Consider the following 18,740-nt stretch of genomic DNA (forward strand, 5'->3'; position numbering starts at 1 on the left):
TAGTTGAAACAAAAGTGATTGAATTAAATCTTTATGCCTTGAATTAATTTTAAAATGTGTCACTCCTTCTCATAGCACTGATTTTTCTCATATTCTCACTTGTGAGAATTCACAGACTCTAAGCAATTATAACTACTTTAAAATTAAGCATAAAGATGCATATAGGTATTCCCTCCCAAAAAAAGATCCTAAAACATAGAGGTATTCAACAATAACAACAATAAAATATTTAAATAGGCATAGGCCTTGAATAGACACTTCCCTAAAGAAGACATCCAGATGGCCAAAAAGTACATGAAAAGATAACTCAGTCTGATTATTAGGAAAATGTAAATAAAAAATTTGACTCCTGTTCAACAGAATAACTGCTGCTAATCAGAATTTGAGGTTGTGGAAATATTTCAGTAAGTAGGAGTGCTTGTTCTATAAGCATGAGGATCTAAGTTCAAATCCCCAGCACCCACATAAAAAGTGTATAGCACCTGTAACCTCAGCATTGGGAGATGGAGACCGGTAAGTTCCAAGAGCTAAATGACTAGCTAGCTTAGCCAAAACAGCAAGCTTTGGGTTCAATGAGAGACCTCATTTATAGGCAATACAAGATCAATAACGGACCAACTCTGGCTTCTGCATGTGCACGCACAGGCACATACACCCCAGTATTCACATGTAAGTACTACACACACCACCATCACCACCCATGCCCTCCCCCACACACAAACGCACAAGAAGTTAACCAGTGTATACTAAGGTAAGGAAAAAATGACGGTGAAGCTTCTGTGGAAAACTGTGTTGGTGCCTCAGGAGTGAACAGAATCACCATGTCTTAAAGCAAATCCTCTGCAGGAGATAACATGCAGAAAAGCAGTTTTGCTGAGAGAGATTTGTATAACTAAGGTGTCTTTGTTGTTGTTCTTGTTTTTGTTTTTTGAGAGAGGGTCAAAAGTATCTATGCATATATGAGTAGATAGACAAAATGAAGTATATACACATAAAGAAATAGTATTTACAGGGAATATTAACGCATGCTACAACATAAATGAACTTACAGAACATTGTATTAAATAAAATGTATAATACAGTCACAAAAAGATCAATACTATATGATTGTGTTTATATGAGATTCCCTCATTGCAGAATCCATATCTAAAAAGTACAACTGTGGTTGTAAGGAGAGAGGGCTGAAGTGCAACAATGAGTTTAATTAAGAGCTCTGGAGAAAAGTATGATGGCTGTACAACTGTGTGGAGATGTTTGGTCTCTGTAACTGCACAGGTAAAGATGGCTAAGGTGGTAAATTTTGCATCAGTGTGTGTTACACAACTTAAAGTTAAAACTAAACATCCTCTAAAATGTGGCGGTTCCAAGGAAATGCTCTAAGGTCCCATAGAAAACATCTTCATCATTAGCCTTTTTATCTCGTCTTACCATGTTCCTTTTTATTTTTTGGGATTCCATACAAAGTAATGAATTTCCTTGCAACATTGTGATGCATATGTTAAACTTTTCTAATTTCTCTTCCTCTCCACTATGGTCCCTTATGGAAGATTCCCTTCCTTCCCCCACATAGTTCTTTCTTCTTTCATGCCAAATGTGTCCGATGACATTTTCTCTCCTCCACTTCAGATCTCTCCCTTCCCTCCCCACCACACTCGTTTAAATCTAGATTCCACACATGAGAACAGCAGAAGCATGCAGAATTTGACTTTCTGGGTCTGACTTGTCTGATTTAAAGAGTGGTTTCTATTTTACCTAAAAATGTCATGGTTTCATTTTTATTTATAGTAGCATAAAATTGCATCATATATTTGCAACATTTTCTTCATCTACTCATCTGTTGATGGGCATCTAGTCTGATTCTGTTTCTTAGCTCTATAGTACAGCAATGTAAATAGATGTGCAAGTATCTCTGTGATATATTGACTTGCCATCTCGTGTGTGTGTGTGTGTGTGTGTGTGTAACATCCCACAGTGTTATAGATGGGCCATATAGCAGTTCTATTTTCAGTTATTTGAGGGTTTTTTTTTGTAAAATACTTTATAATGATTTCCATAGTGGCTACTCAAGTCTACATTTTCACCAGCAGTGAATAAGAGTTGCTCTTTTGCCAGGAAGTGGTGGCTCATGACTTTAATCCTAGCACTCGGGAGTCACAGGCAGGTGGATCTCTGAGAGTTCAAGGCTAGCCTGGTCTACAGAGCGAGTTCCAGGACAGCCATGACCGTTTTCACAGAGAAACCCTGTCTTGAAAAACAAACAAGAAGAAAAGAGTTACACTCTCACCAGGTCTCTCTCACAGTACTAATTTGTTTTCTCTTTGTTCATTATTGTTAAATCTGTACATACATATACATGTATATGCTTTATACACACACACACAAAACCTCCTGAGTTCCCTCATCCATGTTGACATGTCAGCTGGTCTTTCCACTGTCCAGGTCTTGTTTGGGCTACTGTATTGCTGAAATTTTATGGGTATAGTTTTCCTGACCTATATAGGAGACACAGTCTCACAGCGGATGTCTTATTTCTTGATAATAGTTATTTCTGACCAGAGTTAAGGTAGAATCTCAAAGTAGTTTTAATTCGCATTTCTCTGATGGCTGAGAATGTTAGAACCGTCTTTGAGTTTCTATTGGCCATCTGTAATTCTATGAGAAGCTTATTCAGTTCATTAGCCCATTTATTGATTAGATGATTTTGGTCTTAATTTTTTTTTTGCAGTTCTTTATAGATCCCTCAATAGTATTTCCATGTTTGACATGAAGTTGAAAAAGCTTTTTTTTCCCTCATTCTGTAGCTGTCTCCTTTGCTGAGCAGAAAGCTTTAGGTTCATGTAACGCCACTTTGCAATTCTTTGGATTGTTCCTATGTCCTATTTTCAGAAGACACTGGCCTGTGCCCATTAATCTTAAAAGGCCCTCTCCTTTCACTTTCAAGTCGTACATCATGATCTGTGTACTCAGCTGACCTGAAATTCATGGCAGTCCTCACACCCCAGCCTCACTAGTACTGTGATTACAGGCATGAGCTAGCACATATACCCAGCTCAGTGTATATTTTGATACCTTTTGGCCCTAGCTGTGTGAGTTTATTTTGATTCCCTTGGTCAACATGTCTGTTTTTGTGCCAGTTCACACTGGTTCTATGGCTCTTGAGTTTGGGATCAGGTAATCTGAGATATTTTTAGTATTGACTGTTCTTTCAGCTCAGGATGGCCTTGGCTGTTTGGAATCTTATCTACTTCTCTAAGAAATTTAGGATTTTTATTCTAGTACTGTGAAGAATGCCATGGGGATTTTGATGGGCACTATGATGAATCTGTATCATTTTTTACAACATAGCCATTGTCGCCACACTAGTTTTGACAATCCATGAGCCTTAGAGACATTTTCCTTTTCCTATGCCTTTAATTTTTTTTCAGTATCTTAAAAGTTTCCTTTGTAGAAGTCTTTTACATCCTTAGAATTATATCTAATTATTTTTTGAAACCTGTCATAAACCTGGATTTCTTCCTCAGCAAGTTTATCATATATTCTAATTATTATTGCTTTTGTGTTCTGTAAACTTGCTGTATTTACAAGTCTAAGGGTTTTCTACTTGGGTCTGTAGGGTCTTTGAAGTACAAGATCATTTAACATCTGCAAAAGAATAAATTGACTACAGTTTGTAGCCCTCTTGTTTCTTTCTCTTGTTAAATTACACTAAGACTTCCAGCACTTTATTAACAGTGAAAAGCGGGAATACTATCTTTCTGATTTTTAAATGAAATGGTCATTTTTCCATATAATTATAGCTATATATTTGGCATATGGAACTTTTTATTATGTTGACACATGTTCCTTTTATTCCCTACTTTATTTAGAGGTTTTATTATGAAGGAATGTTAAACATTGTCAAAGAACTTTTCTGTATCCATTGAGCTGTCCTTGTGTTTTCTGTCCTTAAGTCTATTTATATGCTATAATGTACTTACTGGCTTGCATATGTTGAACCAATCTTAGGAAAGAAACCAGCTTGATCATGCTGTATGGTTTTCTTAATGTAGTCTTAAATTAAGTTTGGCCTAACTCCCTGAGAATGTTCACATCTATGTAAAGATAGACCCTTCCTTCCTTAAGTTGTTTTGGCTGGTATTTTGTCACAGCAAATGCAGGCCAAATACAGCCACCAAACACATAACAGGAACAGCAAAAACAGCTTTAGGATGGAGGGCATGATAAACCATTCTATATTTAGTTGTCATGTTACCTAAAAAGTTAATTTTCAACAAAATTTATAGGTCATATAGAAAAATAGAAATGTACCATATATACATACCAAAAAAGAAAATATGTCTAAGGAACCAGATATTGGAATTAGTAGATAGAGACTATAAATCAGCTACCTCTGTATTCAAAGTCTTAAAGGAAAAGAAAGTTAAACTTAATAAGTAAAAAGGATAAATAGAGTCATTTTTAAATCAGAGGTAGGAAGGCAACCCAGTAATAGTAACTTTCCGCATGTATACGTCCTTCAGTTTAGGCCTCAGACCTACCAAAATCAAGTAGGAATTCTGTAGTTGGAAAGTACAGTATTTGAAGATATTAGTAGATGGCTCTGTGATATTTGAGCTAGGAAAATAATCTGAACACTTGAATATATCAGTTGAAGGTATCCTCTTAAATTGTAAGAAAATAAAAGTGACTGTCTCAGAGACTTGTGGAGACACCATCAAGCAAACCAAGATATTGATAATAGAAGTATTAGAACAAAAACAGGGAAAGAAAAGCAGAAATAATGTGTAAGTCATTGCTAAAACCACCCAAATTTTATCACAAATGTTAATACACACATCTGAGAAGATCTGCAAACACCAAATAGGGTAAACACAAAAACCCATATTCAAACATATCAAGTCTCAAGAAATATTCTTGAAAGCAACACAAAAAAAGGTAACCTATCACATCATCTGTAGACAAGAAGGCAGTGGATAATACATTATACATGCTGCAAGGGAAACTATCAGTCAAAGATGGGCAAAACTATCCTTCATATATGAAATACCCTAGATATACTCAGATAAGCAGAAACAGAATTAATCACACTAGTAGAACTCTTTATCACTTAATAGATCCCCTTTAAGACTGATATAAACAGCAATTTACATAGGGAATTCTAGACCAGCCTGGGCTAGTGACCCCGTGGAAATAACTGTCTGTAGTGAGTATTGTAATATTTACCTTGAGAAACTGGAAAACATAAAGCATCTAAGCCAAGCAGAAGACAGGAAATAAATGAAGTAGAGAATATAGAAAAACAACAAACCAAAGGATACTTTAGAAGCATATATAAAAACTAGCAAACCTTTTCTTATACTGATTAGGACAAAAGACAAAAATCCAGTTTGAAATAGATAACTACTAAGTTCACAAAAATAAGAAGACACACAAATGAACAGCAAGCATTTGAAAGAAGTTCAACATCATTTGTTAGTGGGAATACAAGTTCAACTCTGATATCAGAGAAGCTGCTTCCCAACCATCAAGATGGTAATAGTAAGTGTTCACTAGGATATGGAAAATTTTGGACCTTCATACAGTTGCTTGTATGTGTATGAAATGGGACAGGTACATTTTGCCTTTACATACATATATACTACATTTAATTGATGCATCATGATTGTACATATTTATACAATATAACATTTCAAAACATATATATAATGTATAATGATTAGATTGTGGTAACTGGCATATCTAATATCTCAAACACTTATGATTGCTTCATGTTGGGAACACAAGAGATTGTCTCTGGTGCCTATTTTGGAATAGGCAATTAATTATCCATATTCTTAGGTATATAATCTAGTAAATACAAAAATATGTATATTAATGTTCATAGCAGTATTATTTAATGATAGCCAAAGGTAGAAATTACTCGTCTATTTATGAAATTAATGAAACAAATGTAGTATGTATCATGCTATTTGACAGTTGATGAAGTATTGAAACATACTATAGCATTAGCCTTGAGAACATGTCAAGTGAAAGAAGCCAGCTACAAAGGCCATATTTTGTATGACTGTATTTATATGAAGTCTTTAGGATAGACGGCTTAGAGAGATTGCCCACGGCCGGAAGTGTAGCCTGGCTGACAAGTAAATTGTACTAGCTGTGGGTATCGAGTTTTTTACTAAAGGTCCTAAAATACATTGTGCTCACTGTGGTAAACTCTTAGGATATCTCAGAGCCATTTGCTATACTTTATAAGAAGATATTATTTATAGTATAGAAATTTTATCTCAAACAAAGCAGATTTTTGTGAACCAATAATCCTTAATATGAATTAACTGAATGTTCATCTCACATATTATACCTGAATTTAACATTTTAGGACTTCAAGACTTGATGAGTGCAGTATTTTTAAAAGTGTTTTTGTTTGTTTGTTTTTGTCTTCATGAATCTAGCTGGACAGCTCAGCCAGTCAGCACACTTAGCTCTCCAACTACCTTACAATGTACTTGGTTTAGGCCGAAGTGCCAACTTTCTAGACCATCTTTTTGTTGGTATTCCACGTCCATCTGGAGAGAAGGCAAGTAAACATTTAGTTTATTCACAATCTGTTTTAATATTTACCATTTAAACATTTAAATCCAATAATTTGAATATAATTGAACTTGAATTCAGATACTTTATTGCCTTTAAATAATTAAAAACTGATTCATAGTGACCTAAGTGTATCTGAGAACGTACCATGATTTGTTATTATATAGTTTTTCCATTTCTTCCCCATTAAACTTTGTGACTTCTTATCCTTTTTATCTGCTATTTCTTCTTAATATATATCACTTACAGCATAAGTAATATCTGTTAACATAAAAGTAGCATTATTGCAGTTATACACAATTTATATTTCCTGACTTGAATTTTCGCTTCAGTCAGCATTTACACATGGCACCTTGAATAATGCCTGCTAAAACTGTCCAGTAAGTATCTGTTAAGTGAATGAATTCATAACACACAAATATAATCCTCTATACTTAGGATTTCAAATTCTCAAAATACTTGAGGGTTTAGGTTTTTGTTTGGTTGTTTGCTTGACTGGTTGGTTGATTGGTTTCTTTTTCATATTTAAACTAATAATTGCTTTTTATATATGTCTTAGCTATTAAATGTTATTAAATTCTCTTTTCAGTCTATAAGAAAACAAGAGTGGACAGCAATTATTCCAAATTCCCAGCTGATTGTCATTCCGTATCCTCACAATGTCCCTCGAAGGTAATACCCTTCCTTGTTTGAACTCAATTTGGTAGACATCCAGTGGCATGTTTTATAAACTATCATATTTATATCTGTTTCCCTGGGTGCCCAATGCCTCATTTACTTAGTCAATTTCAAATTATTAAACACACCTACCCTAGTGTTTCATAAGGAATAAATTTCATTCCTATTAGGGCAAAAGACAACTTAACTAGTAATTTATACATATTATATATGTTTAATTTTCATTAGTTGTAAATACTAATTTTATTTGTTTGTTTGGTGTGTGTGTGTGTGTTTTGCAGTGCTGGGAGTTGAACCCATTGCCTTGTGCATACCAAGCAAGCATTCTACCAGTGAGCTACTTTCTTAGCTCCAGTATTTATTAAAATTTTAGATGGGTATATTAAGTGGTATGCTAGAACCAGTACATATCATCTTATGAGTTCACTGTGTCCATCTTTTCCTATCTTTATTCAGTAAAGTCATATTAAAGTCTGTTACTGTGATAGAATTTACCCCATGAAAACTAATACATGTCATAAAGCAGATTTACGCACCCTGCTAGACAGCTGACTTGTCAGGACATCACTGCATGTATAAGATAACACTAATAAAAGTAGCTATTTGCCTGCATCAGAGCTGGAGTGGATTGAGGTTTGGTTTTGTTAATGTGATAAAGTCTCACCATGTTGCTTAGACTGCTCTGAAACTTGGGGCTCCAGCAACCCTCCCAGGTCAGCCTCCTGAGAACCTCAAACTACCATGCTTGGCCCTGGTGCCTGGTTTTGTTTTTTTATTTGTTTGGGGAGTTGTTTGTTTTGTTTTGTTTTGTTTTTCATTTTGTTCTTTTTTTTTTTTAATGATCCAGTGTTGTATATTTGTGGTATCTTTCTCTACATGAAGTTGAGAAGAAACTATAAAATGTGTATGAGGAGCAGGAAAACTATAGAACATATAGTAATAATGGAGTACACTGTAGTGACTCATTTATGTTTATTGTCATGGACAACAGGGAGGAAAAGAAAACCAGCAAAATGGAGAAATATATATTGTTATCTTAAAAGAAGATATCTGTACATACATGGTCATGTATGCATATCTCTGACAGAGTATACAAGAAATCTCCTGAGTAGAAAACTGAAGATTAACCTTTTGTTTCTCTTAAAGCAAAAATGACAAATATCTTGATCTTTGGGGGAAAAGATCTTTTAAAAAAAAATAGAACTAAAACAACTCAAGAAGGGAAAGAAACAACCGTTTTAGGGGCTAAAGAGATGACCCAGTAGTAAAGAGTGATTGCTGCTCTTGGAGAAGACCCGAGTTCAGTTCCCAGCATCCACATTAGGAAAGCTGAGTCCCTCTTCCACAGCCACACATCCATGCATACATGCATGCACACAAAATAAACAGAAATTATTTTTAAATGTTTTATTAAAACTGTTTTTTTTTTATGAATGTAATAGTTCACACCTGAAACCCCAGTACCAAGAACCTGAGGCAGGATAGACAATCTCAAGGATACATTAGGCTATATAGCAAGACCCTGTCTCAAAAAAAAAAATGCATAAGTTTTATTTTCTACTGTAAGGTACTCAACAATACTCATTTTTCTTAAGGCTTATACTTACGAATTTCTGAAAAATTCTGTCACAGCTTTCTTCCATAATCAGAACATTTTTCATGTTTCTCTTGCTCTTTCCAAAGAAATGTCATTTTCAAATTTATGTACATAATAAAAACCCTAATTGATTTTTGTTTGAGGTGTATTCTGAGATTTACTGACTAAAGACTAACTTATGGATCAATAAATTTTAATTATGTCAAAATACATCAATAGGTACTTGCTGTTCATTAGAATGATCTTGCCCTTATTAATCTTTTAAAATGAGAATACAGTCATTTCCTGTTTCCAGGGAGGACAAGAAGCCCACAGAGTTAGTGATAAGACCCCAGATTGAGGCTTTGCCGTGTTCACAGGTGCTGCATTGTGTTTAGTGTTCAAGAGAGAAGACCTGATTATGTTTATGCTGATGTCATTGTCTACACATTGACATTCATGGAGACGCCAGATGACTGTGCTAAGTCTCAACATAAAAGTTACTGTAATAATTTTAAAATGTCCAACATAACATAGAAATGAAGCAAGTTTTACATAGCCGACTCAGACATAAGATTGTTTTACTTGTACTACATGTGTGGGCAGGGGCATCAGAAACTAAGGCTTAGTGAAATCATGTGACTTACAGAGCTGTTAGAGTTAAAATTTTCAAATTCAGCACATCAAAATGTTCTTTTTTAAAGACATCTTTAGTTGTCTAAAGTACTATTGGTAAGTTTACTTAATAATTCTGAAGATCAAACTCAAAAATACATGAATATTATATATCTCATCAACAATTCTACTTCAGGGAGATTGGAATATAAATCAGTTGTAAAGTATTGGCCCTGCACACATGAAACCTTGGATTTAATCCCCAAAACCATACATGAAAAAGAAAATTCTAGTTCACTTCTAAGAAAATGATGAACACTTTAGGATCATCAGTATTCTTCAAATTATCTAAATTTAATTGTTTTTGTTAGATGAGTGAATGATTTAACCAATGAAGTTTCATTAATTAATAAGCTTCTTTGCTTTCTGATCTCAATTTAATCGTGTTGTTATGTTAAAATTTACAATTTTAATCATTCTGTTTTTACAGCTGGAGTGCCAAATTGTATCTTACACCGAGTAACATTGTCCTGCTGACTGCAGTAGCCCTCATTGGTGTCTGCATTTTCATCTTGGCAATAATTGCCATTTTACATTGGCAGGAAAAGGTTTGTTTTTCAGTGTAATTTTGGTTAGTTTACTATGGTACAATTTTCTCTTTAGAGCTGAAGAGCTGGGCTGTATAACTGAATGATGGAGGGAATAGGCTCAATTCCGAGCAGCACACAAAGAAAGAAGAAAGTAATTCCAGATACTCAGCCATAGATGCCAGCAGTGTCCTCCAAAAAGGCTTCTGTCACAAAGGAGAGGGTTTTTCTTTTTTCTTTGGACTGCCATGCCTACCAGAATTATGTTTTGCTAACTAAAATTACTATTGTATCTCGCTGCTCTTGCAAGTTACAAAAAAGAGAACATGTTGATTATTCTGATAAATATTTATAGATTTGTCACTCTGAAGAAAAATCACTTATGTATGAGAAATAATAACCCAAAATTATATATTAAGTTTAAGATTGTAGACTGACACTGTATTTTGTCTAAAAGCAGCATAACCCAAAGCACTATATATTTCTTGACCTGTGAGAGGAAATTAAGTCCCTTATTTTATCAGGGTCTGACTGTGGGGTAGGTGTGGGGTCACAACAGCTCTGGTGCAGTAGCTGAAGCTGGCTGCTTAGCCATGTACCCACTGTATCACCTGGGACTCTGGGCCTTCTATTTCTTTACCCAGTTTTTCACCTCTCCCAGCTGCTGCTATTTTCCATCCTTCCAATGCACCTTTCCTACACATCTGCCAAAAGCCCTCTTCTTTCTACACTTTCCAGCCTGTTTCCCCTAAAAAATCAACTATTATATCTCAAAATGTTTTCTCTTCATCGCTGTCTCTCAAAGTTTCTGTCTCCATTTCTAGTTGTAACAATGATCTCTCTCTACCAGGATCACTCACCCCAAAGTCAATATTCTAAACTTCCTCTCTCCCCTTTCTGACTCATCTTCAGCGTTAGTCAGCTGCCTTCCTGAGGATCCCTGTAGCTGCCCCCACGTCTGCCTTCCTTGAGCCTTCCTCAGCTCCAGGCTGCTGTCTCCGACTCCAGTTCTCCCGTCTGCTGCACTAGACCCTGCACTCACTATCTGTCACTCACCCTCTTGCCCACTGTCTAAGACACATGCGTGTTCCTTCCCTAGGCCCTCCCTCTCCTCCTGTGTCACTCCACAGTATTCCCAGCTAGCTTGTGTGGTCCATTTCCTTTCATGTGTTCCACCTCCTACACTCGCCAGGCTTCCTCATGCTAAACTCCAGCTTGAGATGAATGCCCCTTCCCATTTCCAGAAACAATATTTTCAAAGCTTGCCCTTTCCTCACTCAAACCCAAAATAATACAGTTAGGATCAATCTGCTGCATGGTAGGTTTTGTTTTCATCCTTTCTAGGCTTTAAATGCTTGAAGAACAAAATATAAAACTTTTTTTCCATCTTACTAGGAGAAGATGGTCAATTAAGATCTGCTAAATCAATAGCTAACTAAAACATAATAATCATCTTACTATAATTAGTTTAGATTGGCTTGTTAACAGTAGTGTTAATAGTGATTCTATTCTAGCATCTAATGTTTACTCTTGCTTTCAAGGAGAGAGTAATGATAATGTAAACATTTCTTTTTGATTTTTAAATTCAAGTAATATATCCTTAATTATATAATAGCTACTAGATCTATACAAATATTTTACAATATTGCTGAATTATGAAAATCATACCTGTTATGTTCTAAATTTCTTTGATATTTTAAAAAACTATGTTTCAGAAATGAATCTTAATATTTTCTGAGCACTTAAATTACTCTACAATTCTCTTCCAGAAAGCAGACGACAGAGAAAAACGACAGGAAGCCCATCGGTTTCATTTTGACGCTATGTGACTTTGCTTTAAGTATACATAATGGAACTCACTTGATTAGTGAAAGACTACATTTTGACTCATAGTAAAAAAAAATGGATTTGAGATATTTATAAATTATACCATCTTATCAATTATTGGAAAATACTAAAATAAATATGGCTTGGATATCTCATAAAGTCTTTTTTAAGCACTTTGTATGTAATAATTGGGGTTCTTTATTCAGTAGTACTGAACATTTCCGTTCCTTTATGGGATAGTTGCATGGACTCTTGTGTGATTGCACTTATAATCTTACTAGAATAATGAAGGTGGAAAGACATGTAAATAATAATATTTAAATGAGCTGGGGCAGAAGCACTGTTCCACCTGAATTGATCTTGCTTCTTATCTTAAAAAATACAAACTATACTTTCATAAATATATGGCAAATGAAGTTATTAAACTAACATTTATCACAGATCAGAGCTCTCATGAATGGCCTGGCTTTGGATCACAGTAGGACAGACTGCCTCAGACACTTGGCTCTACAACTTAACAGTTATTTGAATTTGGCGATTGCTTAGCCTCTCTGGAAGCCTCAGTTTTGTTTCTATGGTGAGGTTAACTGGCCTGCTCACTTGAGTTATCATCAACAGTAAATTGTGTGATGTACATGATGTGCGTAGCTCAGTGCCTAATTGTACAATAAGTGTTCATCAAGCAGCAGCCGTCATTACTGCTGTTCAGGTGATTTTATTTGACTGCTATAGATAATTATCAAAATATAGAGAATTGATTGTTATTTTAAACATAAGGGCATATTCTTGGGAAACTTAAATTATTGGTGGTACATATCTTATAAAAAATTATTTGTTCAACTAATTGTTCTCCATGAGTAAATGTGTCCTTAAATTGGTATGTGAATGCTAATCCTTGTGCGATAATGAGAAGCATTTTGTCTCTGGGAAGAAAGCTAACACAGGCGGAACCAGAAGTGCTCGTGCGCCAGGACATTTCTGTCCTCGGGCTGGGAAGTCTCTCATCTCTGTGCAGGCCTCAGAGTTTATATTGTGAACTTCGCATTGCCACAGTTTACTTTAAAATTATTTAAATCTAGAGGTCAGGAGACCGGTTATAAGATCATTATCACTGCTAACAGTGTTCTGATTATCAAGACATGCTATGGCTGTAAAATATAAAAATTTCTGAGAAAGTTTTGTTCTTGTTATTTGTGAATGCAGGGTGTGCGTTCATTTTTCTTTCTATCTAAGCATGTTAATATTTATTATCTTCTAATAAATATTCCTTACTGAATGAAAGCACTATGGTGAGCATTTGAATAATTTTTTTGGCACTTTAGAGGACTGCAAGTAGATGAGGACCACAGTGAAGTAACTTGCCTGTCCCTCCAGGAGCCACGGACAGGACTCAGGTCAGCCCATACTTTTACAGAGATAATGAAGCTTAGCACCTTGACATTGGTAAAACATGAATTCTAAAACCCACTTGGAGTTAGGATCTAGAAGGAATAGTGTTATAGATAAAATGTTAGTGACAATTAAAATATATTTGGTGGCAATAATATTTCTGTATTACCAAACAAAACTTTGATATTTATTGGGTGTAGCAGGTTAAAAAAAAAAAAAAAATGTGAGACCAGGTAGTGGTGGCTCATTCCTTTCATCCCAGCACTCCGGAGGCACAGACAGGTGGATCTCTAAATTCAAGTCCAGTCTGATCTACAGAGTGAGTTCCAGGACAGCCAGGACTACACAGAGAAACTCTGTCTCAAAAAAAAAACAAAACAGTGTCACTACACTGAGATTCCACAAAGATCCTCCTGTTAGTTTTACAAGTTCTGTTGGAGAGAGCAGACACAACTGGACACCCCAACTTTGTGACTTCTAATTAGTCACTTCATGGCAAGCTTTGGTTTCTTCATCAAACAAGGATAGTGAGAAACACCTGCCGTGAAGACCTTTCTAGAGCCCAGGAATGGCAGTGTCCATACGGAAGGCACAGGGAACGTGCAGCTCCTTTCCTTCCCCTGCTGACTCCCGGTACAGCAGCCAACCATCACGTCCTGGTGTTCTCTGCAGGGCTGTATTTCAGTGGTCCTCCTGAGGAATGGCAAGTGATTAAGATTTACAGTCAGTGCTTAAGAACTCAAGCTGCTCTTCCAGGTTCAATTTCCAGCACCCTCTGGAGGCCCATAACCGTCTACAGTTCCAGTTCCAGGGGATCTTACACCCTCTTCTGACCGCCACAGGAACCAGGTACAAATGTGGCACATAGACAAACAAGTGAGCAAAACACTCATAAATAATCTAAAGGAAGCCTCACAGTCACTCAGAAAATGCTATAAACACATTGCCAAAGCTCTTGTTGATTTGGACTCAACATCACATTTCCTGTCATTCTTACAAATACCTAAAAGTTACTTCAAAGGAATCTGAAAAGTTAAATTATGTCCCGGAGACCTGGGTGCTAAACCAATCCTTGTAAATGACTTAAAGCCAGCCTGACTTTCCACTTCCTGGTTATTCTTAAGCTAGTAAAATAATTCCCAGGCTAAGAGATGCCTGTGGTCAACAGCTGTGCCCAAGGAGACGGAAGGAAGCTGGGACAGAGTGGAAAAGGAGGAATATCGCGCCCTGAGCAGAGCACTCCAAGGGGAAATAGCATCCCCTCTCCTGACCTGTCCACAAGGCAGAAGGCTGAATTCCACCCTCAAGTCATCAGCTCAGAAACCTCTACCTGTAGCGCGCACCATGGCGCTGTCATGTCAGGGGCACGGGGCCTGGGCGCCATTTGCTGTTCCACGTCAAACTTGACAGCTTGGGAAAAGGGCAGCGGACAAGCACCAAGATGACCATACCTTGAATGACAGGGGCTCCCAAAGCGGATTCACTCCTCCACTCAGCACGTCAGAAGTAATACTCACGGAGAACTCACCGGCACCGCCGCTCCGTGCGTCTGAGTTCTGAATCCTCCCGCTTCCGCAGGGGTCTTTGCCTGATGCCTTGATGGAAGTCCCGGGTTTCGGCACCACTTGCAGCACGCCGCTCCCGCCAGCAGAAGAGATGACTGCAACAGGATTCTTCTCAGAACACACTTTATTGGAGCACTTACACTTGAGGTTGTAAAGAGCCAAAAAGACCCCGTCCCCGTGACGCAGAAGAATATATACGGTGCCAGACAAAGCCCTGACGTGTCATCAACCCAATGGCTCAGGCCAGAATGGAGTGATCGTGCTTAAATTATGATTGGCCAGATTGGATGGCCAGATCGAAATACTCCCCGCGTTGGGGAGGGGCTCGCAGGCGCATGCGCTGTGGGCGCGCATGCGCACAAGTTGCTCACAAGCTGTCAAGTTTGACGTGGAACAGCAAATGGCGCCCAGGCTCCGTACCCCTGACATGACAGCGCCATGGTGCGCGCTACATCTACCAAGAAAAAGGAGGGGGAGCAAGGAAACAATATGAAACATTGTGAACTGCAAAAGATAGCACAATAGAAACTGTACTTTTAAAAATGTTTTTAAAAAGAATTTTATACCAATTAATTTAGAAGTTCATACAAAATTGATTCTAAGGAAAATATCACCAAAATGGACTCCAAAAGAAAAATATGGAATTCTCTAGCTGATTCTGTGATGTTGTACTGAGGCCTTCTACCTCGAGTAACACACGTATGGGAAATGAGAAGTAGTAAAAAGAATAATGAAATGCATGAGACATGAGACTAGAAGAAGAAGATCAGCAAGAACAGGGCAAGTGGACTGAGGGCGGCAGCTGAGGAGAAACGTGCTGAATAAAAGCAAAACACACACACACACACCATAATGAAACCCAATGCCTTGCTACCTTAAAAATAAATTTTTAAGAACACAGAACTTATCATTTGGATGTCCTAAAGTGCCAACAGTGTTTTGCTCTCAGCCTCATCTAAAGAGAGCACATTTACCCAAGATCACTGGTCACTTCCTAATTGTTTTCAGGATGGGGCTCAGGAGGCTCAGCCCCTCCCTGAAGGGTTGCTGTCAGCAAGTGGTTGCTTGGGGGGTGGTGATATTTTCTTCAGGGTTTAGTCATTACTAACGTACAGTGCTTATATAAACAACCCCTCACCATGCTGATATATACACCCCTAATTAAAAATTTGTTACCAAAAAAGGAAAAAAAATACACGAAAATGGAAGGGCAACTAACTGGGGGGGAGGAAGGACATCAGTCGAAGTGGAAGAGAACAAGAGAGGGTTATAGGGCGTGAATATGACCAGAGTCCATTATATTCATAAATAAAATGGTCAAATCCTAAATGTGCATTAACTAAATACGTACAGTAAAAACTGACAGATCCATAAGGAAAAATAGGTGACTGTACCCTTTAAATCAATAACATTTCTCTATAGTTAATGATTAGAAACAGAAAAAAAAATGAAAGCTAGGTAGTTGGAATGGCTCAAATGTAAAAGTGCTTCCCACCCAATACTGGAAATGGGAGTTCGATCCCAGGAGCCCACCTAAAGGTAGATGTGGAGAACTGGTTCTACAAAGTTGTCCTCTGGTCTCCATATGTGTGCTGTGGCAAGGGCACATATCAAAATCACATACCACATACACACAATATTAATAGTTTTTATCAGTTTAGAAATGACCTGAAAACAGTCAAACTAATTGATACTTATATAATATTCTGCCTAACAACAGGAATGGGATTAGAACAGAAATCAATGAAGTATAAGGGTGAATCATTCTATAAAAATCAATAAATTGAAAAGTATTATTGTCCAGCTAATCAGGAAAAAAGATAATGGAGGTGAGTTAGCATCATAATGAAAGAGAAGACACCATGCTAGTCCTACAGACAGTAAAGGAGGACGAGGGAGGCCTGGGAACAAATCTATTCCCAGACATCCATCAGTAACTTTAAACAACAACAAGCTACTAAAGTCATCCAAGAGAAACCAATACTTTCTAATTATGATTTCCTTACAATTAAAGAAAACTTAGCAAAGGAAACTAAGGGGAAATGATCTAACTGGAAAACATTTAAGAATGAAGTACTATTTTATACATTCCTTTGGGAGAAATAGGAAAGGAAGGAATTCTTGAAAACTCCTTATAAGAGGCCAATGAGTCTGAATAAGAAAACCAGTACAGATATTATGAAGAAATAAAATGTCTGGTTATTATATGTCATCACACAGACATACACACAAACAAAAAATTCAATAAATAGAAAACAGTGTCCAGAAATAGATTAAAAGGTAGTTCATAACCAGGGCCGCATTCTAGAAATGCAAGACTGATTCGGTATTTGGAAAACCAAAGCAGCTGATTCATCATATTAACAAAAATTTAAAAATCCTTTCAATGATGACAGTCATTCCTAATTTTTTATTATAAATCTAAAGAATTCCTTAATAATAAAGACATGCATTTAAAAATCTACAGCTAAAACAATGTAAGAATTTCTGTTCTCACTAAGATTACAGCTAGTATCCACTTATGAGTGAGTACATACAATGTTCATCTTTCTGGGTCTGAGTTACCTCACTCAGGATGGTGCTTTCTAGATCCATCCATCTGCCTGCAAATTTCAAGATGTCATTGCTTTTTACTGCTGATTAGTACTCCATTGTGTAAATCACCACATTTTCTTTATCCATTCTACAGTTGAGGGGCATCTAGATTGTTTCCAGGTTCTGGCTATTACAAATCATGCTGCTATGAACATAGTAGAGCAAATGTCCTTGTATGATTGAGCATCCTTTGGGTATATGCCCAAGAGTGGTCTTGCTACTTGAGGTAGGTTGATTCCCAATTTTCTGAGAAACCACCATACTGATTTCCAGAGTGGTTGTACAAGTTTGCATTCCCACCAGCAAACTTGTTCCCCTTACTCTACATCCTCTCCAGAATAAGCTATCATTGATGTTTTTAATCTTAGCCATTTTGACTAGTGTAAGATGGTATCTCAGAGTTGTTTTGATTTGTATTTCCCTGATGGCTTTTATGGGGCTAGCAAGAAACTTGACACTAGAGAAATTTCCAGGAATCCACAAGGATGACCCAAGCTAAGACCCTAATAGAGGAGAGGGTGCCTGAACTGGCCTTGCCTTGTAATCTGATTAATGAATGCCACCATAGAACCTTCATCCAGCAACTGATGGAAACAGAGGCAGAGACCCGAAGCAGAACACTGGGCTGAACTCCCAAAGTCCAGTTGAAGAGTGGGAGAGTGAGAATATGAGCAAGAGGTCAAGACCATGATGGGGACACACACTGAAACAGTTTACCTGAGCTATGGGAGCTCACCAACTCCAGCCAGACAGGGAAGGAACCAGCATAGGACCAAACTAGACCTTCTGTAGATGACAGTTGTATGGCTGGGGCAGACTGAGGGGCCACTGGCAGTGGCACCAGGATTTATCCCTACTGCTTGGACTGGCTGTTTGGGAACCAATTCTCTTTGGATGGATACCTTGTTCAGCTCAGATATATTAGGGAGGGCCTTTAACCTTCCCCAAAGCAATGTGCCTTACCCTCTCTGAGGAGGCGATGGGGGTGGGAGGGGGAAGGTAGAGGGAATGGAAGGAGGGGAGGAAGTAGGAACTGGGACTGATATGTAAAATGAAAAAAAGATAGTTTGTTTTCTTTTTTAAATAAAATAAATAATATTAAGTCTTTGTGTGTTTATTAGGGAGCCATCAGTCCCGACGAAAAACTCCTACAATGGGGCATGTTCTTAGTGATAGACATGGGAAGGTCCAGCCCATAGGGAGATTTGTGCTATCTCTGGACAGGTGGTCCAAATTGAGCAAGCCAGGGGAACTAGCCAGTAATCTGCATTCCTCCTTGGCCTCTGCATTCCTCCATGGTCTCTGTATCAGTTACAGCCC

The 18,740-nt window shown here is 37.3% G+C and overlaps 1 protein-coding gene across 1 annotated transcript in view; it reads left to right on the forward strand.

The window, feature by feature from the left end:
- Positions 1-13,155, forward strand: part of Itfg1 (integrin alpha FG-GAP repeat containing 1) — a 95,111-nt gene extending 81,956 nt beyond the window's left edge. Inside the window, exons 15-18 of the mRNA XM_050120674.1 lie at positions 6,450-6,574; positions 7,178-7,260; positions 9,948-10,065; positions 11,814-13,155. Coding sequence (XP_049976631.1) covers positions 6,450-6,574; positions 7,178-7,260; positions 9,948-10,065; positions 11,814-11,873 — 386 coding nt within the window. The 3' untranslated portion in view covers positions 11,874-13,155. The remainder of the gene's footprint in view (positions 1-6,449; positions 6,575-7,177; positions 7,261-9,947; positions 10,066-11,813) is intronic.
- The last annotated feature ends 5,585 nt before the right edge of the window (positions 13,156-18,740 follow it).

This window comes from Alexandromys fortis, unplaced genomic scaffold, assembly GCF_014885135.2.
Source record: "Alexandromys fortis isolate MF-2015 unplaced genomic scaffold, M_Fortis_MF-2015_v1.1 scaffold_186, whole genome shotgun sequence".
Classification (NCBI taxonomy): Eukaryota; Metazoa; Chordata; class Mammalia; order Rodentia; family Cricetidae; genus Alexandromys; species Alexandromys fortis.